The following is a 26,621-nucleotide window of genomic DNA, read 5'->3' as shown; positions in this document are numbered from 1 at the left end:
GGTGTAGGGGGGAAGTGGAAATGTGTCCAACCTACAGCCTTGGCATGTCTGTCTGCTCTCTTGTGCAGTCATCAGCTCAGGCTGAACGTGGTTAAATTAGAGGTGCTGCTGCTTTCCCTGAATTTCTTCCCTTGCCTTCTTTATAGCAATTGAGCAGTACCACTTGACTGAAATGTCTCATTCTTCTAGCTTTGAATCATAGACTTCTTTTGGTTGGAAAAGACTTGTAAGAGCTCTTTCAGCTTTGAAGGAGGACTGTTTTTCAGAAAGACTCTCTTGCACCTCATTAACTCAAGGGAAATCACAAGTTTCAGAGTGAGATTTGAGTCACATGAATTTTCTCTGCTTCCTCAGTGTTTGAGCATTTCCAAAGTGCTGATGTTAACATCACATGTGAAGTAAAATGCTCAAATTAAAGGATAATGACTACTTTTGATGTAGTAAATTCTTACTTGTTTTAGGCAGTACCTAGCTGTAGTATTTAAAGACAAACCACTGGAGATCTGGGATGTCAGAACATGCACTCTGCTCAGAGAAATGTCTAAAAACTTCCCAACAGCGACTGCTTTGGTAAGGAATAAAATCTGTTATTTACTGTTTAGCAAATGTAGTATGTTGAGATAGTGTAGAAATCTGTGAACAATTTTGCATCGAAGTATTACTGCATCTGTAGCACACAGGTAAGTGCTTTCACTCTTCTGTTTTCATTTGTCATCAGAGGCAAGAAAAAACTAAACATGATCCTGGTATAAAATTCTGATCGACTCCTTGGGTGGTGGAGGGAGCAGTATCATAGAAAGCAATCTTCATTGACATCATTATAATGAATAGAAAAAACCCCAGTAAATTCAGAGAGTAAACTTCTGTCTTTTCCATTTTTTTCTGGACATTTCTTTCACAGGAGTGGTCACCTTCTCATAACCTAAAAAGCCTGAGGAAAAAGCAGTTGGCAGCTCGTGAGGCCATGGCCCGGCAGACGGTTGCATCAGATACTGAAGTTAGCAGCGTAGAATCTTCTGTGATCAGGTATTTCTCATTCTGATTTTAGGAGATTCTTGATGTTTTTTTTACCACATGCCATTGTTCTGTAGAACAGAATATTTTGGAACCCATTCTTGAGGACATGCTGTTGCTCAGCCTGGAAAAGAAGAGACTCTGGGGAGACCTAATAGTGGCCTTTCCAGTACCTGAATAGGGCTACAAGAAGGATGGAGAGAAACTGTTTACAGGCTTCAAACTAGAGAAGATATAGATTGGATGTTAGGAACAGGTTCTTTACCATGAGGGTGGTGGAACACTGGAACAGGTTGCCCAGGGAGGTGGTTGGAGCCCCATCCCTGAATATATTCAAGATGAGACTTGACAGGGCTCTGGGCAACCTGATCTAGTTGAGGACGTCCCTGCTGACTGCAGTGAGGGTTGGACTAGATGACCTTTGGAGGTCCCTTCAAACCCAAACCATTCTGTGATTCTAGGAAATCAACTTTATGGGCCTCCCTTTAGCTTTTAGATGTGGAACTTTGATTTACTGCTGAATGAAAGAAACAGGGTACCTGTTTCTGTCAAGTGTGTCTGTAGCAGTCTATTAGTTCCTTGGTCCTTGAAGTAAAAAACTATTTGTCCCTGAACATTCCCACAAGTGTATGAATGAGTTAACTGGTGCTTCTGGAGAAATGGTTTTGAAGGATGTAGACATTTTTGCACTGCCTTTTTGCATTAATTAGGGAGAATTTGCCTTGCATTTGTAATTTCAAGAAAGAAATGTTTGTATATCGTTGTGTTCTCTTTCAAGTTTGTTACAGGAGGCTGAAAGTAAATCAGAGCTGAGCCAGAACATCTCTGCCAGAGAGCACTTTGTGTTTACAGGTGCTGATGGGCAGGTTTATCATCTCACAGTAGAAGGAAACTCAGTAAAAGACAGTGCAAGAATTCCTCCTGATGTGAGTTTCAGTTTTCTGTATCATTGATGCTTTAATTTTTTTTTTCTTGGCTATGATTGCCTGAAAAAATACCACAGGATATGCGTTGTAGGGGTGACTGGCCATTAGTGGTAGATGGTCGTTAAATCAGTAGTTTGAAATAAAAATTCCAACTTAAACACTTCAGCAATTCTCTTTTCACAATCTTATGTATTTATATTGAGAACATCATTGGAATAAATTATTTGGGCTTGTTTTCATTTTTTCACCACTTACAATCTTCACAGGCCCTGACTTGCTCTCAGAATAAAATCCATGTCAAGAATTTTATTAAAGCACATACAAAAAAAAGCTTTAATGGCAAAGGGGATAGTATTGAAACATGGTTGTGTTCTTTTAATGGATTTATTTTATGTCATAGGGAGAGCTTGAGTGAGCCAGAGCTCTCTTTTGTGAATATTAAGTGTGGGTTTTTCCCAGTTACTCTGGAAAACAATTTTTCTTTTTTTTTTTTTTTTTTTCATTTGATCTTGAAGGCTTTGATAAATGGAACTCACAAATAGGAAATCTTTTCTTTTTGTTTAGTATTGTGATTAATGAGCTCTGTCATGTTGGTGTTCCCTTGCAACAAGAGACAGAGAAGTGGTTTGCATTGCTTTAAACCCAAAATTTCTCACAAGGAAATTTCTTTTGAAGCATATTGAAGTTACTGGCTGGATAAATGCTTATATTCAGTAGAAGTATTTCCTTTTCTCAGTGAGTAGAATGTGGTCTTACACATCATATCATGGTATTTTTTTTTAGAAGAAATACTAGTGTTGCAATGTTTGTTCCTATGTTTGGCTCTATTAATCACAATATTTTATTCTGCTTTTTAAACAATGGCAGGGCAGTATGGGTAGCATTACATGCATTGCCTGGAAAGGGGATATCCTGGTTCTTGGAGACATTGATGGAAACTTAAACTTCTGGGATTTGAAAGCTAGAGTGTCCAGGTATGAGTGCAAATTCAATCTGTCAAACATCAGATGATGAGCGTTAGAATGTTTTGGGTTTGGTTTTTTCCCTTCTTATTTTTATTCTTCACTGGAAGAGGCTGTAGTGTGGTGGGCTGAAATTCCCCTCCCAGACTGACACAATAACCAGGCTAATTCAGTTTAAACCATCACAGAGGTCATCTGTGATTTTTGAGGTAAAAAAATGCAAGGATTTTGAAATAAATTTTCACAAAATGCCTGCTGTGTTACAATTTTCTCTTGCATTCTCAGGTGAAGTGAAATGTTTTATCAACATTGTTAAACCAGCTAAATACTTCTGTTCAGTCTGCAGTGGCTTCTGGTGAAGTGTTGAGTATTGCAGTATTTATTTCAAGCATTTAACCTTTTCATGATGTCTTGGAAAGTTGTTTGTGTGTGTTTCTATTTTATATAGATTGTTCTCCTCAACCTGTACAACGTCAGGATCTGCAATGTTTATGGAGAGGATTTAACTACCCCCAATGGTAGGTGTGGAGTTATTGATACTAATCTTGCCCTTTTCTTTTGTTAGAGGCATTCCCACACACCGCAGCTGGGTGAAAAAGATCCGTTTTGCCCCAGGGAAAGGAAATCAGAAACTTCTTGCAATGTACAATGATGGAGCAGAAATCTGGGATTCAAAAGAGGTAAATATCTCTTGCTCTTGTATGCTCTTCATGACAAAATACACATTGTTTCTCAAAATCAGAACAAGTCAGGGGTTAAATTTTCCTTAGTTATGATTTCTTGCTGACAGTGTGTAATAAAGTTGCGTGACATTGCCCTTTTAGTTCCAGCATTTTTAAGCTGTCATCAGTGCAAAGTTCTTTTCACTCAGTGAAAAGACAGTGTTTCCAACATACCCTTTGTCCTTCTTCTGTAATGTTTATTGAGCCAGACATTAAAAGTTTAATGGGGAATCCTCAATCTTACAATCTGTGGACTAAAGAGTATTTTTACTACAAATGTCTTAACTACTGTGTGTATGAAGGAGTATGTATTCTTCAGAGCACAGATTTCATTTGTTAGGGAGTGCCAGGAAACTAGAGCAAACAGTCTCTCTCCGTCCTTCTTGCAGGACCCCTTCAGGTACTGGAAGGCCACTATTAGGTTTCCCTGGAGCCTTCTCTTTTCCAGGCTGAACAGCCCCAGCTCTCCCTCAGCCTGTCCAGGTAGCAGGAGTGCTCCAACCCCCTGATCATTTTTGTGGCCCTCCTCTGGACCTTCTCCATCAGGTCCATGTCCTTCCTGTATTGAAGGCTCCAGACACCAAAAGGCAACAGTAGAGCTGTATCAAAAGGGTCTTTCTCACCTCTCAACTGGGAAGAAGTATTGTTTGAGGGCAACTATGTGCCCCACTCCAAGGTTTCTGAATTCCCTCCTCTTCAGAGAAGAACGTCATTAAAAGGATTTATGCCTACCTTCACCTTTTATCGCCAGTTTTGTGGCATGCCTCATGGGCACGTGACAGAGCCTTACAGTGTGTGATGGAGAGCCTACTAAAAATGAGAAATAACTCCACTTTTCAAGGTGCAGATGGTGAGCAGTCTGAGAAGCGGAAGAAACGTCAATTTCCGAATCCTGGATGTGGACTGGTGCACTTCAGACAAAGTAGTCCTGGCATCAGATGATGGCTGCATTAGGGTCCTAGACTTGTCCATGAAACCTTCATGCTTTAGAATGGATGAGCAGGATTTAATAGGTATGTTGATTGCTTTTTTTTTTCCCCTCTTGACCCATTGGTGCTTTTGAAAGCACCATAAAACCACCATAAAAATATTAAGCACAAAAGATCTGGACATGCTGGAATGTGTCCAAAGAAGGGCTGTGAGGATGATCAAAGGGTTGGAGCTCCTCTCCTATGGAAACGGACTGAGAGTTGAGGTTGTTCAGTCTGGAGAAGAGAAGGCTCTGAAGTGACCTTCTTGTGGCCTTCCAGTATCTGAAGAGGGCTACAAGAAAGCTGGGGAGGGACTTTTTGAGTGTCAGGGAGTGATAGGACGGGGTGGAATGGATACAAACTAGAAAAGGATAGATTGAGATTGGATTTTAAGAAGAAATTCCTTCCCCGGGAGGATGGTGAGACACTGGCACAGGTTGCCCAGGGAGGTGGTGGAAGCCTCATCCTTGGAGGGTTTTGCAGCCAGGCTGGATGTGGCTGTGAGCAACCTTGCTGTGGTGTGAGGTGTCCCTGCCCATGGCAGGGTGGTTGGAACTGGCTGATCCTTGAGGTCCCTTCCAACCCTGACAATTCTGTGATTCTGCTAGTGCAGAGCATTGTCACCTGTAGAGGACTAGGTGTCCCCATAGTGGTTTTCATAGCTGCACATAAATTGTGTAAGCTTAGGGCATAGAGGTGGTTTTTTACAAGTTTAATCTCCTGAATAAACCATGCTTTTTAAGTCTTACTTGGAATGTAAGAGCTTCTTGTACAGCTGTCTAGCAAGCTGACCTAGAAAGCATCAGTACACCAATTGGCTGTCAGGACCTTCAACACTGATATTCATCACATGGTTTTGATACATATATTAGTGTGTGAAAATGGCTTTTCTGATATCGGGCAGTTTGTAGACAGATTCATTCCTTTGCAAAGCAGATTTTGCCCACTGAACTCCAAAACAGCAGAACTAGTGATGGTTGACTGGTTTTGGCCATATTTGAGAAGGGAATTTAAATATCTAAGTGCTTAAGTAAGTTAACTAAGCTACCCTTGTCTATTCTTTATTTCTAGTGTTCCAAATAACTGCTTCTGGTTTGGTCCTTTTTGGTCAGTCCTGCCCTTGCTCACACAATTTCCTTAAGATTCTGACTCAGGCATATCTAATAAAAGGGGGGATGTTGTGAGCTGTGGTGTGGAGTGTTTGAAGAAACCATTTATCACAGCTATTTTTTATTGTGCTTTGAATGTTCTGTAATATGAAGCTATAAAAACTAATGTTCTGAAACCAAGCACACTGAAGTTGAGATGCACCAGGGTTAAGGTCGCCTGTGATTCAGCTGTCCTCCTGCCTCCACACTGTGATAATCTTTTAATTAAAAAAATCAGATGTACAAGATTCCTACATCACTCAGTGCATGTGAAGTAGAGGGAATTGCTGACTATTTAGTAACATAGCTAGTTGGTGCTTGGTTTACTCTTGAGGCTGCATCTTGTTCTGGAGTCCCTATTACAGGAAGGATCTGGAGGTGCTGGAAGATGTCCAGAGAAGGGTCATAAGGATGATCAGAGGGCTGGAGCTCCTCTCCTGTGAGGACAGACTGAGGGAGTTGGGGTTGTTCAGACTGGAGAAGAGAAGGCTCTGAGGAGACCTTCTTGTGGTCTTCCAGTCTCTGAAGGGGGCTCCAAGAAAGCTGGGGAGCAACACTTTAGGGTGTCAGGGAGTGATAGGACTGGGGGGAATGGAAAAAAAACAGGAAATTGGTAGATTCAGATTGGATGTTAGGAAGAAATTCTTCCCCATGAGGGTGGTGAGACACTGGCACAGGTTGCCCAGGAGGTGGTGGAAGCCTCATTCCTGGAGGTTGTTGCAGCCAGGCTGGATGTGGCTGTGAGCAACCTGATCCAGTGTGAGGTGTCCCTGCCCATGGCAGGGGATTGGAACTGAATGATCCTTGAGGTCCCTTACAACCCTAACAGTTCTGTGTTTCTATGAGGCACTGATGAGCATTTACCACACAGCACCCCAACCCTTTTACTGAATGCAGACTTACTGCTTTTAAATGTGTATGAAAGCAGTTAGTGCTATTTTATGTTGATCTTATTTCTTTGCTGATACAGATCTGTATTAAACAGCATGCTTGTTGGATGATAGGTGTTACTGCTTGTATTCCAGTGTAGAAACTGCAATTGCAAAGTAAAATTAAAAGGTGCCCTATAGTATAGCTATTTTGATGTAGCTGCATTTGTAGAATCATAGAATTGTTCTGGCTGGAAAAAACCTCTAAGATCATAGAGCCCAACTGTGTCAACGCCACCATGGTCATTAAACCATGTCCCCAAGTGTCATGTCCACAGGTTTGTGAAACACCTCCAGGGATGGTGACTCCACCACCTCCCTAGGCAGCCCATTCCAATGGCCAATCTCTCTTTCTGGGAAGAATTTCTTCCTAACATCCAGCCTAAACCTCCCCTGTGCAGCTTGAGACTGTGTCCTCTTCTTCTGTCACTGGTTGCTTGGGAGAAGAGACCAACCCCCCCCACTGTCTATAACCTCCCTTCAGGTAGTTGTAGACAGCAATGAGGTCTCCCCTGAGCCTCCTCTTCTCCAGGCTAAACACCCCCAGCTCTCTCAGCTGCTCCTCATCCCTCAGCTACTCCTCACCAGCCCTGTTCTCCAGACCCTTCACCAGCCTTGTTGCCCTTCTGTGGACACAATCCAGCAGCTCAGTGTCTTTCCTGTAATGAGGGGCCCAAACGCTGAAGTCAAGGTGCAGCCTTTTGATCATTTCCTTATAGTAGCAACAATCATAGTGCACAGCTCTGCTTACTGCCAGTGTAATGTATGCCAGAAGTCTGTGGCTAAATGCAATGTGGAGTGTCCTAAAATTCTCCTTTTGAGCATGGTTGATAAGCCTGTACCTTGTCTGAGATGGTTTTGCTTGCCTGTAAAGATAAGCTTTTATGTCTAGTAACACATGCTGTGTTTGTAAAAAGCCTGTGATTTATGATTTTCTTCTGGTGCTTACAAGCAAGGTGGTCCATTTTATGGTTACTGCACACAGTGTTTCTGCACACTAGCCACTGAACAATGAATCTTTTTCCCTTTGTTTCAGAACCTGCATGGTGTCCCTATCTGCTTGTTCCAAGGGCTTCATTAGCTTTAAAAGCATTCTTATTGCATCAGCCGTGGAATGAGAAACACTCCCTAGATATTACAAGCATGTAAGAAGAAATATATATCTATCTGTACATAAAATATTATGACTTTTTCTTAAATCCAGCATTTTTAGTAGTCCTTCAGTGCAAATAACTGTTAGATATACAAGGTTCCTCTCTCTGAGACAGGCAGATAGATAATAGCTTCACTAAAAGTAAAAAATAGAAAAGGTTTTAAGATCAAGCATTTTATTTCTTTTGACTTTCATTAGCCCTTGGCTGTCTGCTTTAAGCTTCTGGCAATATTTTTATGTCCTTTCCAGGTTATATTGTTTCAGAGAATAACTGTGTGTTCTCTCTTTTCAAGAAGTTAATATAAGAATAGTCAGAGTTGGTTCCTACAGTATAATTGGAAGTCTAAGATATAGTCTAATAGACCTGTCTTCACTTCTAGTGTGCCATGCTTCACACCATAGTGGGAGCACCTTTCTTTGTCACAGAATCACAGAGTGTTAGGGGCTGTAGTGGACCTCTGGAGATCATCTGGTCCAATCTCCCTACCCAAGTAGGATCACCTAGAGCAAGTTGCACAGGACAGCATCCAGGGGGAGCTTTGATGACCAGCCCCCTCTGCAGTCAGCAGGGACATCCTCCATTAGATCAGGTTGCCCAGAGCCATGTCAAGCATCACACTGAATATCTCCAGGGATAGGGCCCCAACCACCTCTCTGGGTAGCCTGTTCCACCCTCAAAGTAAAGAAGTTCCTCATCATGTTTAGCTGGAACTTCCTGTGTTCAGGTTTGTGCCCATTACCTCTTGTCCTGTTGCTGGGCACCACTGAAAAAAGACTGTCCCCATCCTCCTGACACCTACCCCTTAGATATTTGTGAGCATTTATAAAATCCCCCCTCAATCTTCTCTGAGCTAAAAAGCCCCAAGTCTCTCAACCTTTCTTGACAAGACAGATGTTCGAGTCCCCTAATCATCTTTGTAGCCTTTTGCTGTACCTTTTCCAGCAGTTCCTTGCCCTTCTTGAAATGGGGAGGCCAGGACTGGTTCTCCCTGCCTCTACTCTGCCCTGGTGAGACCTCATCTGGCAGATGAGGCAGATGGATGCATTTGTCTGTTGTTTGTGGTCAGATAATAATAGGCTAGGCTTTGCTGTTTTCTTTTATTCATTAACCTTGAATTTAATTGTAAGTGAGAAATGAAAGCTTGGTGGCACTGACTCTGAGGTAGAGAGGAAGCAAGCCTACGTTTTCATTGCTGTTTTGGAACTAGTAACTAGACAAAGAATATTGCATGGATGGCTTAGCATAAGAACATGAAAGGTGGTTTCCAGGTACATAGTTGTGTGTGTCTTCTACCAGTAATACTTTTCTATTTCAGATAATTTTGTCATTTTGGTAATACAGAAACCTTTTTTTCTTTATTTTTTTCATCCAGTGATTATCCAGAGAATGAAAATATTAAAAACCTTCTTCAGGAGCAGTTGAATTCATTGTCCAAGTAAGCCAATTCCTATTGTTATTTGAATAAGCTAGGGAATTAAAAAAAATAATTCAATTAGTAGCAATTCACAAAGAATAATGCTCTTTTTGAAGATAAGCTTGGATAATGACAGCTTTTAATGAGTTAATTTTCATTTTTTTAATGGAACTCTTCAAGGTGGTGCTTTATTCATTTTAAATAAGCAAAGTTTGTTAGATACTGATTCATCAAAATGTTCTTTTTTGGATATATAAAGCATCGTGGAAATCAGTATTGAAATTTTAGCACTGACCTTAAAGCAGTGACTGACAGCTAGAGATTTAAAGATACTTCTTGGGTTAGTTTATAATTTGGGACTGAGCAGTGAACATTTATAATTTCCAAGCAGTACTTCTCAGTGATGTATAGTTCTTTGATGCTGGTCCAGACTGTGTTGGGTACTGCTACTGAAATACTCCGAGGATTGTTAAGATATTTAAGCTATGAGAAAGAAAAGACAAACAGTTCCAGAATTTTTTTGTTGAATCATAGGATCACAGAGTGGTCTGGGTTGGAAGGGACCTCTGAAGGTCATCTAGTCCAACCCCCTCTGCAGCAAGCAGGGGCATCCTCAACTAGATCAGGTTGCCCAGAGCAGCATGGCCAGTTGGGGCTCATATTCTTGAACAATGCCTGCTTTTAGAAAAGCAAAGCCTATAAAGAAAGCAGCCAAAGCCCTGCACCAAACCTGCTGCACCAACAAAGAGGTACAAAGTCACCTCCACCTCCCTTTTACTTCACTGAAGATAAACTTGGCATATTTATAACCAGCCTGAATCATCTGTAGAAAAACTAACTTCTGGTGTGTGGATCTCTTGTGCTGGGCACTACAGAACTGCAGGATTATTTCTAATTGAGTTCATCCTGTCATTTGTAGAATCCCTGCAGGCTATTTTATAGCTTTGTGTACACCCTTGTGGTTGTTCCCTTTATTACAAGAATAAGGCACTCCTGATGGCCTCACTGTCTGTGTTTAGATTAGCAGTGCTCCTTGAGATCAGTCCCGGTTTATGTGATGTATACATGCTGTTGTAACAGTTTTGATAGATGTGTATTGTGTTGTTTTGCTATTTGTTCTTTTTTTTTTTTTTTTCCATTTCAGAATAGAAATTTTGTATTTTGGGGGTTTTATATCAGCAGGGATTTATCATATTTGTGTTTAAAGCCAACCAAAAGAACCTGCATGGCAATTTACAGCTTATTTATCGCCTTTTCTCTTTGCAGTGACATAAAGAAACTTTTGCTTGATCCAGATTTTACTCTCTTGCAAAGGTATCTCCTAGTTGCCAGGTAGGAAAGATTCAGGGAACTTCATCAAATGTTTCCTGGTATAATGCTGATCCCATTTGTGCATAGGAATGTGCTGAACTTTAAGTACTCAGTGCAATTCCTAAATCATTGTTACCCACATATCAGAGTGTTTCCAGGGCCAAGAATGGAAATGTTACCTTACTGAAACACATTTTATTTGCTTGCTGGATGCAGAGAGCTTCCTCCAGTTTTGGTGGTACTTTCCTAAATGCATTTCTGCTAACTACATTAACACTGAGTCATACAATGTCCAGATATGTGCTTCAGAACTCACAGCATTCAATAGGTTATATGCAGACAGGGCAAGGCCTGTTTTTTTATTTCAAATGTATTTGTTCTGAGTTCTTCTGCTGCCTAAACTCTAATTTGAGTCTGTCTATATTCAGAAATGTTTTTCAAACTTAGTAACTTCCTCATAGTTGAAAGAGGACGTTAGTGATTAAGTGTAAAATAATAATGAAATCTCAATTTCCACATCTATTGATGCTAAACATTCATTAAGGGTTTCATTGCTGTTGTAACAGTCTTCTGGCCAACCTCTTACTTCTCCAGCTTGCCCAATGACATTCCTTATTTTTTTTTTTTCATGTAGTTCGTCCCATTGATAATGCAAAGCATTTGTAGTGCCCACAAGAATGCATGGTCTTAGTGAAAAGCTATTTTAAAGGTGTTGTATTTTTATGTTGCACATGAAAAAATGCAGACATTTCACATCTTGATTTCTATCTTCTCAGGCTGTATGGAGATGAATCTGAACTGCATTTCTGGACTATTGCTGCCCACTATTTGCACAGCTTGTCCCAGGAGAAGCCTGCAAAGCCAGGAGACACAGCAGTCCTGCAAGAACCATTGGTTAATCCCTTGGATATATGCTATGACATACTATGTGAAAATTACTACTTCCAGGTATTTCAAGTTGTTCAAGTTGTTTAATAAGGTTGTCATCAGCACCATAAGCACTCATTGACACCTTTTTCTCATCTTGCCCTTTTTCACTTTTGTCAGTGACACACCTCTCTGGATTAAATCAGTCCCCGTTATTGAAAAATCAGGGGGACTTCAGAAACTCTCAGACTACTTCTGTATCTCTTTAAATGCTTGGGTTTATTTCCTGTGGTAGTCTGATTTTTCAAATAATTTTCCTTCCTGGTGCAGAAATTCCAGCTTGAAAGGGTAAATCTTCAGGAAGTGAAGAGATCAACATACGATCATACCAGGAAATGTGCTGATCAGCTTCTTCTCTTGGGCCAGGTTTGTGGATAATATTTGAATTTTTTCTTCTTCTCTCTCCATTTTACCTGCTTTTACCCTATTTAAGTAGAGTTTTGTCTAACTCATATGTGTTGTTTCCTCCTTTTAGTCACCCAGTGCATAGTTTTTGCTGTCTTAATCTGCTATTACACTGCAAACTCTGTGTAATTACATGGTATATAATAATGTTTGGTGTTACCTGCATCAGATGATTTGGAACCTTACACAATTCTTTTCTAGCCACAGGATGGAAAGAAAGATAACTTAGCATCTTGAGCATCCCATTGTGGTAGTTTTGAGCTAGGCCCTAACTCAGATACTAATTCTGAATAGGAACTAATTCAATCCATAACACCCAGAATAATTAAAATTTGACATCTTTGGGATTAGTCAGTCTGCACTTGCCTGCTCTCATTTTAGGTAACAAAGGATGTGTGTGAGCTTTTGGCAGATCCTTACTGAGCAGTGAGACTGCACAGAGCTGCTCACTGAGACCCTGACAAGAATACTGTTGCCTTTGTACAGCACATACCATGCAGTTGTCCTGCATCCACTTCCAAAAAGAGCTTTGCTATTGCTAGTTTGACCATAAATGATTTCTGTGCCACTGTGCACCTGAGCATGTCAAAAAATGTTACCAGTAAAAGATGCCAAAAATATTTAGTCTGTAGCTAGCCTGTGTAAAATGCCACTTCGTGGAAGTTAGAAAATGCCCTGCCTGCAGCAATTCAGAGCCAGGTGTCTGCAGCCACTGTCATGAGTCTCACACATCGGGTGCTCAGCTGCAGCTAACATTTTAAAGGGATGAATCCTACCAATGGGTAAATTAATCCATGAGGCTTTGTTTTGAAGTGTCCGGTATTGAATCAGTCCTTGGGATCCTGGCCAGTTTCTGCATCCTTACAATTTTATTTCTTCTCTGCTTGTTTTAAAGGCTTCTCTTGCTTTTTATAACTCCGCAAAATATTAGGTAAACAAGGATATAAATATTCTGAATTACATTTTTCTTGGTGCTCTTCTAGCAATGTTAGTCTGTGATTAATGGCATTCATGATGGGTATTTAAATGCCATCCTTACTAAGGATGCCTTTTTGAAAGAGAATCTTATTACTATGCTGGTAGATATTTTTGTAGTCTGTTTTAGAGTAACTTTCCATGTTACTTGTTTCACATTTTAAAAGAAAAAAAAGGTAAAAATATCAAGACTTTTGTTTCAAAGTCAAAATACTGATCAAAGTTGCATTTATTTATTTTTCTCTTGCCAGACTGACCGAGCAGTACAACTACTGTTAGAAACAAGTTCAGAGAATGCACATTACTACTGTGATTCACTCAAAGCTTGCTTGGTCACAACTGTCACCTCATCAGGGCCATCTCAAAGCACCATTAAACTGGTGGCAACCAACATGATAGCCAATGGAAAGCTGGCAGGTAAGATGTGACTTGAATTTTCCCTTTGCGTCTGAAGTACTAAATCTCATCTTGATTAAGGATGCTAAGGGAGGTGGGAGAAGAGAAAGTCCTCTTGTACTAGATCTTATATGTTGCATATGTTATAGTATGCACTACCTGGAGTAGTTGACACAAAAACGATCAGTCAGTTATAAAGCTCAACTTGTTTTGGTTGGTTTTCATTGGAAAACACATTTCTAGAGTAATTCTCTGACACCCAGCCTCTCTGGAGAGAAATTAGAGTTTATCATCTCCATATGCTAAGAAGGATAGAGAGATTGTTTTTCTGGGTATAAGTGAGCTACCCATAAGTTGCTCCATACTTATATAGCAATCCCTTTCTTTAAATAAGTTAAATAAATTACTTTAAATCAGTACTTTGTGTTTTGCAGAGGGAGTACAGCTGCTGTGTCTGATCGATAAGGCTGCTGATGCCTGCCGCTACTTGCAGACTTATGGTGAATGGAATCGTGCAGCCTGGCTTGCAAAGGTATCATTTCCCACTTTTTAGTCTGCTAAAAGAAATGACCTGCTTAGCTATGAATGCTCATGAGGGTGCCCAAGTTCTCTAGTGTTAAAATCCTGAAACATCACTTTGAAATACCATCACCAGTTCTTTCTGTGTGTTGAACTGGAACAAGCTGATCTGTTCAGTTGCTGTTGGCAGCTTCTTCAGCCTTTTGACTACAGAGCTCTGCCCTGGTTGTGCAAATGACATAAGTGGGGCCTAAACATGGTTGGAGTAGTCTCTTTTCTAATTGTTGAGGAGTGCTTTGTAAAGTTGCATATAGCTGCAGCAGTACAGAGATCACAAAAAACTACAGAATACCTCTCCTGGAACTCCTTATCCATATAAGTCATTAGTCAGTGACTTTGTGCTGAGTTCTGTGCATCATGTGTGCTGATTTTAAAGCTAGCACTGACCACATACATTTGGATCAGCTTCTGTTTTGATATGCAGGTGTGATTACAGTAAAAGTACTTAGATATGGCATTAATTCTCCAGATTATAATAGACAGCAGTCAGTAAGGATAATCTTTTCAGTGTCTCTTAAGTTTCTGGTATACCTTGTGGACAAAGTTGTGCTCACACTTATTAAATGAGTGAATCCCACTCCAAAGAAAAATAGAGATATTTTGTCCCTAAGTCTTTAGTAAAGGTTAAAGATTTCTGTTTTCTCGATACTTGGTGTTTTAGAAAAGCATTGTGGTAAAAATAATGTTAACCACATGTGAAAGTAGTATTTTTTTATACATCTATCTTTCTAATTTTCCTTTATATTGTATTAATTAAAGGTATGATGTACACTGCACTTCTAATTTTCCTTTATATTGTGTTAATTCAAGGTATGCATAATAAAACTGATAATTTCAGATGCTTTTACTTCTGCTCAAATATGTTTCTACGAAAAAAAACCAAACCAGAAGCAGAATGCTCTCTTTAGCTGGCAGCTCAGAACTCCTAAGTGGCTTTCCCATCTCCTTAAGGTTCGTTTGACCTCAGAGGAGTGTGCTGATGTGTTGAAGCGTTGGGTAGATCACCTGTGCTCTCCACAAGTCAACCAGAAGTCCAAAGCCATTCTTGTCCTCTTGTCACTTGGGTGCTTTACAAAAGTTGCAGAGATGCTGCACAGGTAAAGCTGAAGCAGTGCAATCTGTATTTTATCTTGTCCAAAGTTGTTGTTTAAGCATTTGTGACTCTGAAGGGGAGGGAGGGAGTCTGCAGTTTCTGAGGTTTGTTTCTGATGTTTGTTTCTGTTGTAGCCTATTTTTCTTTAACCTCAGCAGTGTGTCATATTTGTGTGTCAGAGCTGATGCTTTTGTTGCCATTTCCGTAAAATAGACTGGCATTGAAATTTCCTGCAGCCTTTAAGATTGCTGGGCAGCACTGGCCAAGCAGTAGCAATTCATAGAAGCTATGATTATTTCTCAGTAAGCTGAGCCTTGATCTTGCAAAATTTTTGCATCAACTATCAATTGCTTGAGTGCAAGAAGGAAGGAGAGATGTAAGAAGCTTGGGGAGAGGGCAGGGCCATACTAATAGATGTGAGGGGAGCATGAGGCAATACATGGGGACAGAGTGAGGTGTTCTACTTACTGCCTGGAAGCAGGGTAGCAGCATTCAGTGCTATTGTGGTGTAGAGAGCACCCAAGGTGTATGGAGCATGAAGATGCAGAGAAACTATGGTGTGGGAGTGTGACTGTGTGTCATAGCTAAGTGATGATACTGTTTCACCCTGGTGATGATCTGAAGCCTTCTTTTGATTTGCCACTCCAGACCTAGGTGCAAAGTCTATTACAAAAATCTCTGTGCAAGTATTTTGGTGCAATGTCTTGGAATACTTTCCTGTTTTCCTGACCTAACAAATTATTCTTTTTTTTTTTTTTTTTTTCCTCCATTTACCAGTATGAGGTATTTTGACAGAGCAGCTTTGTTTGTGGAAGCTTGTCTGAAGTATGGGGCATTTGAAGTTAATGATGATACAAATATCCTTTTTCTGAAATCCTGGGCTGGCATCTAGGTCCTCATACACAGTGAGTATGTGTGAGTCACCATTAGGTGAACTTGTCTGAGCAGGAACAGAGGTTCCTGTTTTTATTTCCCAGGTTGGGTGGATAGAAGGAATTATGAGGAAACAAGTGAAAAGGAGTTATTTGCATAACTCCATAACATTAACTCTTTTCTGATGCTCTGTAAGGCTGCTGGGAAACAAACTAAAAGTGAGAAAAATAAACATAGGAGGGAAAAGAACAAATGCTAAACTGTTATTACTGCCAACGGTATAGTGAAATCAGTGCGTCTGTTATCTTTTAAACACTGGATCTGAGGAAAAAAACATCCCTCCATTGAATCCCTTTATACACCACTGAAGTCCTTTATGAAGGAGTCAGTTCTGAGGCAGCAAAACCAAAGAAAGTCAAAGGTCAGATGAGGTGAAAATGTAGTAAGTATTTTTAAAGCTATCTAAAGTGTTGTTCTCTACAGCCTGGACATCTAACCAGGTGTTCTGGAAACTGAACAGTTGCTCTAATTTTTGTATTACCATAGAATCATAGGATTGTTTGAGTTGGAAGGGACCTCCAAAGTCATCTAGACCATGGACATCCTCCACTAGATCAGATTGCTCAAAGCTTTATTAAGCCTCACCTTGAATATCTCATGGGATGGGGCTTCAGCTACCTCCCTGGGCAACCTGTTCCAGCATTCCAGCACCCTCATGGTGCAGAACTGTTCCTCACATCCAGTCTAAATCTGCTCCTCTCTAATTTCAAACCATTGCCCCTCATCCTATCACTGCAGGCCTTTGGAAACAGTCTCTCTGCAGCCTTCTTGTAGGCCTTCTTCAGGTACTGGAAGGCTGCTCTAGCACAGTGAATAGTAGTGCAGATGTGAATGATAACTGATTATGTTTTATGGAGTCATCACTGATGTCAGCTTGTAAACAAGGAAAGCCACTAAGTCATCATGTGGATAACTCCAGGCCTAATTTCATGTAGACAACTCCAGCAAACAAATCTTTTAGTCTGACTTAGAATTTCTTAGTTTCTTTTGCAAGCTATGACTTGGTATTATGGTAGATACTTACGCATATCTGAAGTGTGTCTGAGTTTATAGCACTCTGCATATTGCCTAAGAAATACTAATATTTGAGTAGTAGAATTTAAAGCAACTATTAATTTGTGTTTTCCTTAATGCTTCTTTTACATAAATTGATCCATGCTATATATGCAGATTATGCCAGAAGCTTGAAGCTCCTGGGCTTTAAGCAGGGAGCTATTCTTTTTGCTTCAAAAGCAGGAGAAACTGGCAGACAGTTACTGACTGAGCTCAAACATCCTAAGGGGGAAGTGGCACAAGAGTAAGAATTCTGTGTCTGAGGAGACTGGGTTAACTCTCAGACTGAGATTCTGCTGTGTGAAGCTGCATTTTACCCTGGATCACTGCAATAGCTGTTATCTGTGATCTGAGCAAAGATTGTTAAATGTGTGTGGAGGAAGGATTAACAACTGGTTTATGTGTGGGTTTTGGTGCAGTTATGTTCACTTTCAGGAGAAAGGAGCCTGTGATGAGGTGATACAAGAATATGTCCAACTGTAACAGCAATCAAATTTCAAATTCTGCTGAGTTCTGTCTCTATGTAAAGCTCTCCTCCTGTTACTTCTAAGCAATCTTCATAGCTCTTCATTCCTGTTGTATTTATTCTGTACAAATGATTCAAACTGTACTATAAAAATACAAATATATTTAAAGAATAAATGTAGATGACAAACCACACTTTTTATTTCCTGGGACACTGGGTTTTCTTACTCCAGTTTTTCTGTTGTTTTAGAGCAGTTCACTGGATTGTCATTTTCCTAACGACCTGAAAGAGATCTTTAGCAGGTTTACTTATGAAAGCCTCCTAGCATTCCAAAAATCCGTGTAACATCTTTTTGTTCAGTGAAGGCATTGCTGTAGCCTTTGTTACTTGCTCCCTGCACACTTTAGGGACTAAATCCTGCCTTGTGTCACCTGGTTCATGGGATCAAATGATGGAAAAAGATCCTACCTCATGGGCAGCAAGGTAGGCTCCTGCAGAATATTCAGGAGACTGCTAATGCTGTCTCCAGAGTTAATATTGTGTTTGTTATTTGAGTCTGTTGGTAACAATAGATTAAAAAAAAAACGCATTTTGCCAAGCTCAAGTCTGGCTTTTTAATTAGATGCTGTTATTACTAACTTGTCTTAAGGTCTAGGTACTTAAGGATGCCACCAATTACAACTTTTCTCATCTGAGTGTTTGTTTTCATGACTGTTTCTTACGTCAGATAGATCTTTTCTGTTTGTTCCTGAGTGACTGAAATTTTCCAGCTGAGGAGCAGATGCTGGTGTTGAATTGCCCTTGTAAATGGAAGCTGGGGGCATGTGAGAATTAGTGTTGGCTGGAAAAATAACATTTTTCATCCTACCAAGTTGTAGGAGCTACTGAAGTTTAGTGCACAGCAGTGAAAAGAATCATATCATGTAAAAGGTCTCTTACTTGAGTGTAATTTGTGGCTTGTCTCTTTAAAGTAATAGTGCATTGAGTTCTCCTTATGTTTGGGTATTTCTGGGTACCAGTTCTATGCTCTTTCCTAGAGGAGCACCCACTTTGGCACTTCTCTAACTCCATCAACCTTCTAGTTCAAACCTAAAGTAGCATCTCTGAGTAAATTTGAAGGGTTAGGCTTTCCCACCATGAAGGTTTTTAATATAAATTTTAGCTGTGAGTTTTAGTGCTCTAAGAACAACAGCTTTTTAACTGCAAGGTATCTTATTTCTTCTGGGCCACACCTTACACACACCATAAAAATGCTTTCTGTTCAATGTGTTGCAAATATGGCCACATCTTACACACACCATAAAATGCTTTCTGTTCAGTGCATTGATGTAGTTACTTTAGCTTGGGGAAAATAACTATACACTGAGATTTGCCTTAAGTAATAACTGGTGAGCAACAGAGTGGGGCAACATTAACTGTCATTAACAAGGAGCTAAATTCTGGCTCATGTTTACTACAACACTCCTCTACTCCTCCTCTACTCTCTTTGGTAGCAGTCCCCATGGAGAAGGTTACTGCAGAATTAATGTAAGCACACCCAGACTTGTTCTTTGATCATGTGGAATTGTTTGCTGGGGGAAAAAAAAATCTGCTATAATATACACTTGGGTTTATAAATCTAATGTTTGTACCACATTGCAGAGGCCTTTTAATACTGAATGTTTCTCTCTACTTTGAAGTGTGAAGGTTGCAAATGCTACATGGCATTCCCTATTGAAACCTTTGTAATGAAAATAGTCTGCAGAAGTGATTGTCAAGTTTGTTTAGCTAAAAATGCAGCCATGCTATAGTAATAAAACCAAACTTGTCCATCTCTCCGTGTCTGTATTTAATACAAAAACATCTCCTGCTGCACTGGGATTGAATCCTGGCTGGCTGATGGTTGTCGTTTTGCTTTCCAGATTGGCACAGGGCTGGTTTTAGTGGAGGAAGTGATTGTCCCATTTTCCTACTAGTACTCATGGAACATTGCCTTTGGGCAGTATTAATTCCCAAGCTTTACTAGCACCAAATTTGTGCAGGTTAAGTTAGAGCAGGACCTTGTCTCTGCTTTCTGATTTTTAAAAGCATGGAATTAATCATGGAATCGTAGAATGGTGTGGATTGGAAGGGACTTAAAGGTCATCTGGTTCCAACTCAAGTTCCCTGGGCAAGGACACCAACTAGACCAAGCTGCTCAAGGCCACATCCAGCAGGGCTTTGAACACTTACAGGGTTGGAGCCTCAGGGCAACTTGTGTCCAAAAGTCTCAACCCAGCTTCTTCCAGTTCGAAGCCATCACCCCTTGTCCTGTCACTCACTACATGCCTTTATGAAAAGTCCCTCTCCAGCTAAGTGACAAAAGCAAACTTTTTGTTTTACATGGTACCCTGCAGACTTCTCCTCTGAAGCCAGGGAGTGATGCACGTCTTGGTTTTCCCTAGGAGGCAGCTCCAGCTCCATTAGTGCAGATAATCAGCTTCTCAAAACTGGAAATGCAGTCAGCAGTGCTGACATCTATGCCACTCAAGTCTTGTTTGCCTCCTTCCTCGTCACAGACCTCTCAGCTCTTGGTATGCTTTTGTCACTGGGACTTAGAAGGTGCTTTAAAAACTACAGATAAGTGATGTACAGGGGGCTGGAACAGAGTGAAATAGGAGCTGCTTCCTTGGATGGTTGAAGGGCAGGCCTGAAACTTTGGAGCATGCACAGAGCTGAACTGTGAGGGACTTTTGAAAACCTTCCAATTAATACAATTTTAACTTTAAATCTCTGTGAGAATTCCTTCCTCCAAACACTGTGAGTACTTCAAGCAGCAGAATTTTCTAATCTGTGTCTTACAGATTTTGCATGGTGAAGATTTTGGCTGAAGTCTGTAATGCAGCCATAATTCTGGAACCTTCTGGGACCACACAAGGACAGCACAGTTTAGAATCACAGAATGGTCTAGGTTGGAAGGGACCTCCAAAACTCATCCAGTCCAACCCCTCTGCAGTCAGCAGGGACATCCTCCACTAGATCAGGTTGCCCAGAGCCCTGTTGAGCCTCACTTTGAATATCTCCAGGGATGAGGCCCCAACCACCTCCCTGGGCAACCTGTTCCAGTGTTCTACCACCCTTGTGGTAAAGAACCTAACATCCATAGTGTGTGATGCCCACATGTGCCCACATGTACCCATCCTTTAGGGAAGCCACATTTCAGGCCTGCAAACAAAGATTGTGCAGGGGTTCCACAAAAATACCTTCAGTGTGTCCAAATCCACCAGCCTACTTAAAAAAAAAAAAACACAAAAAAACAAAAAAAAACCCCAACCAACCAACCAACCAAAAAAAAAAAAACACAAAAAACCAACCAAACAAAGAAAACCCAACCAGAAAATCTTTTCAGGTTTTATCAAGGTCATCCTTCTCTCTGAATCTTCAGCTGACAAAATTTTGCCTGTGGGGTGACTTCCTATGTCTGTGAGATGCCAGCTCCACAAAGCAGCGTGCAGTGAGCCAGGCAAGCAGGTATGAAGTTGGGAAAGAGTCTGAATTCTCTTGGGAAATAAACATTTCCTTACCTTGCTGGTGAAATTTTTTAGTCCCACAAGGTTTGGAGCGGTAAGAGGACAGCTCTGCTGAATGTCTTAATAGCAATCCCGTGTGGCAGCTGTCACTGCAAAGCAAAATGTTTATGCCTTGAGGATCTGCAGATACACCAGCAGCCTTCAGCCCCCCATTTTGCTTTGCCATTCTGCCACTCCTACATTTGGACAAAAGCCTTTTGACCACTTCCAGTGCTGAGCAAAGGGACTTTTTGCCTTTCCCCCCCCCCCTCCCCCCAAAGAGTTTTCTCTCCAATTTAAGAATTGTCAAGTTCTCCCTTCCCAATTTCTGTTAGTTTTTTTGCCTCATTCTTCTTGGAAACTCCTGCTGAGCTTTGGTATCTGTCACCTCCTGCCTTCACTCAGCAAGGAGGCAGAGGCTGTTCTCTCTGCACAGTGAATTGCTGTAATAGTCTCTCACCTACCAGTACAGCTCAGTATGTGAACACTCTGCAGCCCTCTGAAGGGCTCTGCACAGCCACTTCAGGCCTCTTTGCTCTCTGATTTTTCTGACTTAACACAGACGTTTTTGGCACCAGTTCTCAGTAGTCCTCGTGCAGGGGACTCACAGAATGCTAGGGGTTGGAAGGGACCTCTGCAGATCTCTGGAATCTGTCCAGGGAAGCTGGAGCTCCTCTCCTATGAGGGTAGGCTGAGAGAGTTGGGGTTGTTCAGTTTGGAGAAGAGAAGGCTCCCAGGAAACCTTCTTGTGGCCTTCCAGTATCTGAAGGGGGCTACAAGAAAGCTGGGGAGGGAATGTTTAGGGTATCAGGGAGTGATAGGACTTGGGATGAATGGATCCAAGCTAGAGGAGGGGAGATTTAGATTAGACATTAGGAAGAAGTTCTTTGCCATGAGGGTGGTGAGACACTGGCACAGGTTGCCCAGGGAGGTGGTAGAAGCCTCGTCTCTGGAGGTTTTTTGCATCCAGGCTGGATGTGGCTGTGAGCAACCTGCTGTAGTGTGAGGTGTCCCTACCCATGGCAAGGGGGTTGGAACTGGATTATCCTTGAGGACTCTTCGAACCCTGACCATTCTGTGATCATCCAGTCCAACCCCCTGCCAGAAGAGGATCACCAATGGCAGGTCACACAGGAACACATCCAGGTGGGTTTGGAAAGCCTCCAGAGAAGGAAACTCCGCAATGCCTCTGGGCAGCCCTCTCCAGTGCTCTGTCACCCTGATGCCACATTGCTTGGGGATATGGTTTAGGGGTGAACTTTGTGGAGCAGGGTTCTGGGTTGGACGTGGTGATCCTGAGGGTCTTTTCCAAGCTGAATGTTTCTGTGATTTCTGTGGATACCATATTGCATGCCAACACTTTTTAATATTAGTTCCTTTTAATTGTGCTTAACATTGCTGCCTCCCAGCAGAGCCAGATGAGGCTGGAGGAGCACAGGTATGCTCTCTTCTAAAGAATCAACTACCAGAAGGCTTCCAACCTCCTGAAAGAGAGAACATTGACCTTTTTTCAGAGCTCTCACTTATTTTGCTGTCTCTCAAGCCATCTGAACAAATGAAGCTGTAATGGGTTGGGAACAGAATGAGCAGGTAATCAAAATATGAAATACTGAAAGTGGAGGTCCCAAGTACCCCTTATGAGGAACTGCAGCTGGTAACTCATCTGTAATAATAGAAAACATGCCAAAATTTCTGAATCACAGCATCAAGGGGGGGTTGGGTTTGGTTTGTTGGGTTGGGGTGGGTTGTTTGGTTGTTTTGTTGTTGTTTGGTTTGGTTGTGGGTTTTTTGTTTGTTTAGTTGGGTTTTTTTAACTGTATCATTTGTTGGTGTGTAGATTGCTGTTAACTGGTTTGGAGATTTCAATGGCTTTCTAGCTTGGACATAATAATTGTGAATGAAAAAGAGCAGGGAACCAACTAAGAGATTCAAAATGCAATTACAGAAGGTCAGTGGTGTCCCCCTGTGCCTGCTGGAGGAATCACAGAATCACAGAAACATTCAGGTTGGAAAAGCCCCTCAGGATCACCAAGTCCAATCCAGAACCCTACCCTACAAGGGTCACCCCTAAACCATATACCCAAGCACCACATCCAAACACCTTTAAACACAGCCAGGGTTGGTGACTCCACCACCTCCCTGGGCAGCACATTCCAATCCCTGACCACTCTTGCCAGTTTCCTACTGTCCAGTCTAAAAGGAAAGGAGGAAGGTAAAGTTTGATTTCAGGCTTGAAAAACTTAGATCAAGGATTACCTGGGATTAGTTTTATCTCCATGATATCCATTGGAATTGTTGGTCCCCTTTCCTAGGTTAAACTTTTCCCCCTCCGTCTTCCTGTTTTTTCCTCTTCAGCTGGTACTGCAGGGAGGACCTCATGGCTGACAGGAGGGGATTGTCACCACCCATGTCACGGAGTGGTTCACAAGCTGGGCAGCAGATGCCACAGGTAAACCAGGGCTTGTCTGGTAGACTCCAAACTCCACAGCTGCTAAAGGTGAATAGATTTAAATACTTCTTGAGAGTGATTTTATTGGCCCAAGCTGATCATTTTCTTTCTGGGAATCAGATCCAGAAGCTGAAAATACTTTTTTAGTTGTTGAGTTTTGGTTTTGTTTTGGTTTTTTTGTTTGTTTGTTTTTTGGGTTTGGGGTTTTTTTTTGTGGTTTTTTTTTTTTGTTTGTTTTTTTTTTTTTTTTGTTTTTTCCCATCTAGTTGTCACCACTACTTCATTTAGCAAATCCTGGCTGTAGTTGAGTGTGGTTCCCACTGACAAACTCTGTTTCAGGGGCTGTTTCCCAGAGGGTTATTGAGTGATAGCATCAGATATTGGTCAAACCAGGTGCCAGCAGATGCTTTAAATAAAATAAATTCCAAAAGGGCAGTGTTTTGTCAACACTTTTCACCCCAGTGTAGAAGGAGGTAACAGAGTTGTATTAGATTTGCCTGGCTCCTATTTCACTTGTAGCTAATAAAAAGTTATAGGCAACAATCTTAGCTGCAGAAAGGTCATCTTTGTGCTTTCTTTTGTGAGTGGACATTTTTTTCCAGCCCCTTGTTCCACAGCTGACAGTGAGTCAACCTTTCACTGCTCTCAGGACGGATTTCTGTTTCTGCTGAGGACACTGCTCTGCCATTGTAAATTCATAGATTCATAGCATACCAGAGTGAAAAGGACTTCAAGGACCATCTAGTCCAACCTTTCAGGGTAAGAAGAGAGTTGAAACGAGCTGGCCCAGCACCCTGTTAGCTGAGCCTTGATACTGTCTCATGAAGGGGAATCCACCACTTTCCAATGATTAATAGTTTGAATGGAGATTTTTTTTTTTCTTTCCTGGCATCTCCCCAGTAGCAACTTGTGCCTATTAGCCCTGCTCTTTCCTCCTTGTAAAAAGGGAGTCCCCTCCTCATGATAACCTCCCTTTCTGTACTTCTACATGGTTGGGAGGTCTCCCCCTAAGCCTTCTCTTCTCAAGGCTGAGCAAAGGCAGTTCTCTCAGCCTTCCTTCCTGGGCTGGTAAGGGGCGTTTTAGGGTGACAGGTAATGATAGGACTGGGGGGAATGGAGCAAAACTAGAGGTGGGTAGATTCAGATTGGATGTGAGGAAGAAATTCTTCCCCATGAGGGTGGTGAGACACTGGAACAGGTTGCCCAGGAGGTGGTGGAAGCCTCATCCCTGGAGGTTTTTGCAGCCAGGCTGGATGTGGCTGTGAGCAACCTGCTATAGTGTGAGGTGTCCCTGCCCATGGCAGAGGGTTGGAACTGGATGATCCTTGAGGTCCCTTCCAACCCTAACAAGTCTGTGATTCTATGACAGGTCTGCCAGTCCGCTGATCATTCCTCTGCTTCCACCACCTCCCTGGGCAACCTGTGCCAGTAGTTTGTTTATTTTAAGGTCTTTGTGGGTTTTTTGATTGCCATTGTGGTGGATCAGTGCCCTGGCCTGCAGGGTTCACTAAGGCATGGAGAGGTGAATGCAGATGTGAGGGTTTAGGGTTAGGGTAGCCTGGCTTCAGGTTGCTTTGTGCAGGCATGGAGCTGTGCTCCTGATTTGAAATCTCTGGGAAGAAAGAAGTATGTGCGGGCTTTGGGTTTTAGTCTGAATTGCAGAATTTGACTTGCAACATCTGTATTTGAAGTTACCCACAGCATTATTTGCATGGGAGGTGGGGCACACCCAATGTTCATGGTATGCACCATGAAATCATTGCAGGGGGAGAAGATAAATGATCCCCAAGCGCAAACAAAAAATCATGGAATGAAGTGGAGAAATATCTGAGTCTGTTCTGCCCTTTTGTGTTCTCATTTCAGCAATTTCTTGTATCTGAAATTTTTAACTGGTATCATTTCAGTATTGTAGCTTTGACTTCTGGCTGCCTGCATCCCATCCCTCCCTAGCAGACAGATCAACTGATTCAGCTGAAGCACCTGGTTGCTTGTTTTGTGATGCTTGGCAACCCCCAGGTTTCATTTCCACCATCTGAAAGGCCAGTTTTGCAAACTGGCCTCAGAGGTTTCTTGCTTTTCGACAACCCACCAGGAGCTACTGCATGCAAAATCCTCTATGAAGCAGCTCATTCTCCCTGCATCTGGGAAAAGAAGGCAGGCATAGACATTTTTTTCCTAACTGAAACAAACTGGAGTATTCTCTCTCTCTCTCTCCCTTTTCCCTCTAGAAAAATAGCTCTTAAACAGCTTATCAAGCCAAAGACACTTTTCTTTCTGACCATTCCTTCCAGTTCTATCCTGTGGTTTACCTCAGAATCTGCTTTTCTTTTCCATTCTGCAAAGTTCAGGCTGGTTTTGATTAGAAGCAAACTGAAAGGGCAGATGAATGCATTGCAGGAAAAAGCAGCCTGGCTAAGATGGAAGGAGAGCAGGAAGGTGATTTGTCAGTGATCACCTGCTCCTAGATGGGATGATGATTCTATGATTCTATGTTTTCTCGTAGCAGCTTTTTCTCCCAGTAGGGCTGAGCCAACTCCTTAGGGTTGGTTATTTTTTTTTTATTACCATTATTGTTTTATGCCGCAACCGTCTCATCAAAAAACCCAGACACATTCTTTGACCTCAACTGAAATTCCTCAGCCACACAAAATTGTTTGCCAAGTGCAATCAGTGCTCCCTTTCTGCCACTTTTTCGTTTTTGTGGTGGACTTCTAAAATGTTTGCATTTGTGTGAAATTCCTGAGCTTGGTGATGCTCTCCTCTGTGACTTGGGCTTTCAAACCAAAGAGGGAGTGTGAAAGCAGAGTGTGACCAATGATGAGAGACAAATGAAGAGAGACTGAGAGCCCTGGGGCTGTTTAGTCTGGAGAAGAGAAGGCTGAGAGGGGATCTGATCAATGTCTATCAATGTGTGAGGGGTGGGGGTCAAGTGGAGGGGGCCAGGCTCTTTTGGGTGGTTCACAGTGATAAGACAAGGAACAATGAGTTCAAACTTGAACAGAGAAGATTTCAGCTCAACATGAGGAGAAACTTCTTTACAGTGAGGGTGACAGAGCCCTGGAACAGGTTGTGGAGTCTCCTTCTCTGGAGACTTTCCAAACCCACCTGGGTGCATTCCTGTGCAGACTACCCTGAGTGATGCTGCTCTGGCAGGGGGTTGGACCTGATGATCTCTTGAGATCCCTTCCAACCTCTGATATACTGTGAGACTGTGAGAACTATCCTAAGCAGACCTCATTAGGCAATCTGCTTCAAATTTTTTGTTCC

General features: G+C 41.7%; 1 protein-coding gene across 1 annotated transcript in view; it reads left to right on the top strand.

Moving 5' to 3' along the window:
• The window catches only part of WDR11 (WD repeat domain 11), a 49,660-nt gene extending 32,437 nt beyond the window's left edge, over positions 1-17,223 (top strand). Inside the window, exons 14-29 of the mRNA XM_054382284.1 lie at positions 462-570; positions 902-1,026; positions 1,793-1,940; positions 2,808-2,914; positions 3,468-3,582; positions 4,466-4,637; positions 7,709-7,817; positions 9,199-9,261; positions 10,507-10,572; positions 11,328-11,499; positions 11,749-11,844; positions 13,110-13,275; positions 13,689-13,786; positions 14,785-14,930; positions 15,704-15,783; positions 17,003-17,223. Of these exons, the coding sequence (XP_054238259.1) occupies positions 462-570; positions 902-1,026; positions 1,793-1,940; positions 2,808-2,914; positions 3,468-3,582; positions 4,466-4,637; positions 7,709-7,817; positions 9,199-9,261; positions 10,507-10,572; positions 11,328-11,499; positions 11,749-11,844; positions 13,110-13,275; positions 13,689-13,786; positions 14,785-14,930; positions 15,704-15,783; positions 17,003-17,160 (1,930 nt within the window). The 3' untranslated portion in view covers positions 17,161-17,223. The remainder of the gene's footprint in view (positions 1-461; positions 571-901; positions 1,027-1,792; positions 1,941-2,807; positions 2,915-3,467; positions 3,583-4,465; positions 4,638-7,708; positions 7,818-9,198; positions 9,262-10,506; positions 10,573-11,327; positions 11,500-11,748; positions 11,845-13,109; positions 13,276-13,688; positions 13,787-14,784; positions 14,931-15,703; positions 15,784-17,002) is intronic.
• Positions 17,224-26,621: the final 9,398 nt, after the last annotated feature.

Source organism: Indicator indicator, chromosome 7 (genome assembly GCF_027791375.1).
Source record: "Indicator indicator isolate 239-I01 chromosome 7, UM_Iind_1.1, whole genome shotgun sequence".
NCBI classification, from domain to species: domain Eukaryota; kingdom Metazoa; phylum Chordata; class Aves; order Piciformes; family Indicatoridae; genus Indicator; species Indicator indicator.
This window is presented reverse-complemented; position numbering and strand designations above follow the sequence as displayed.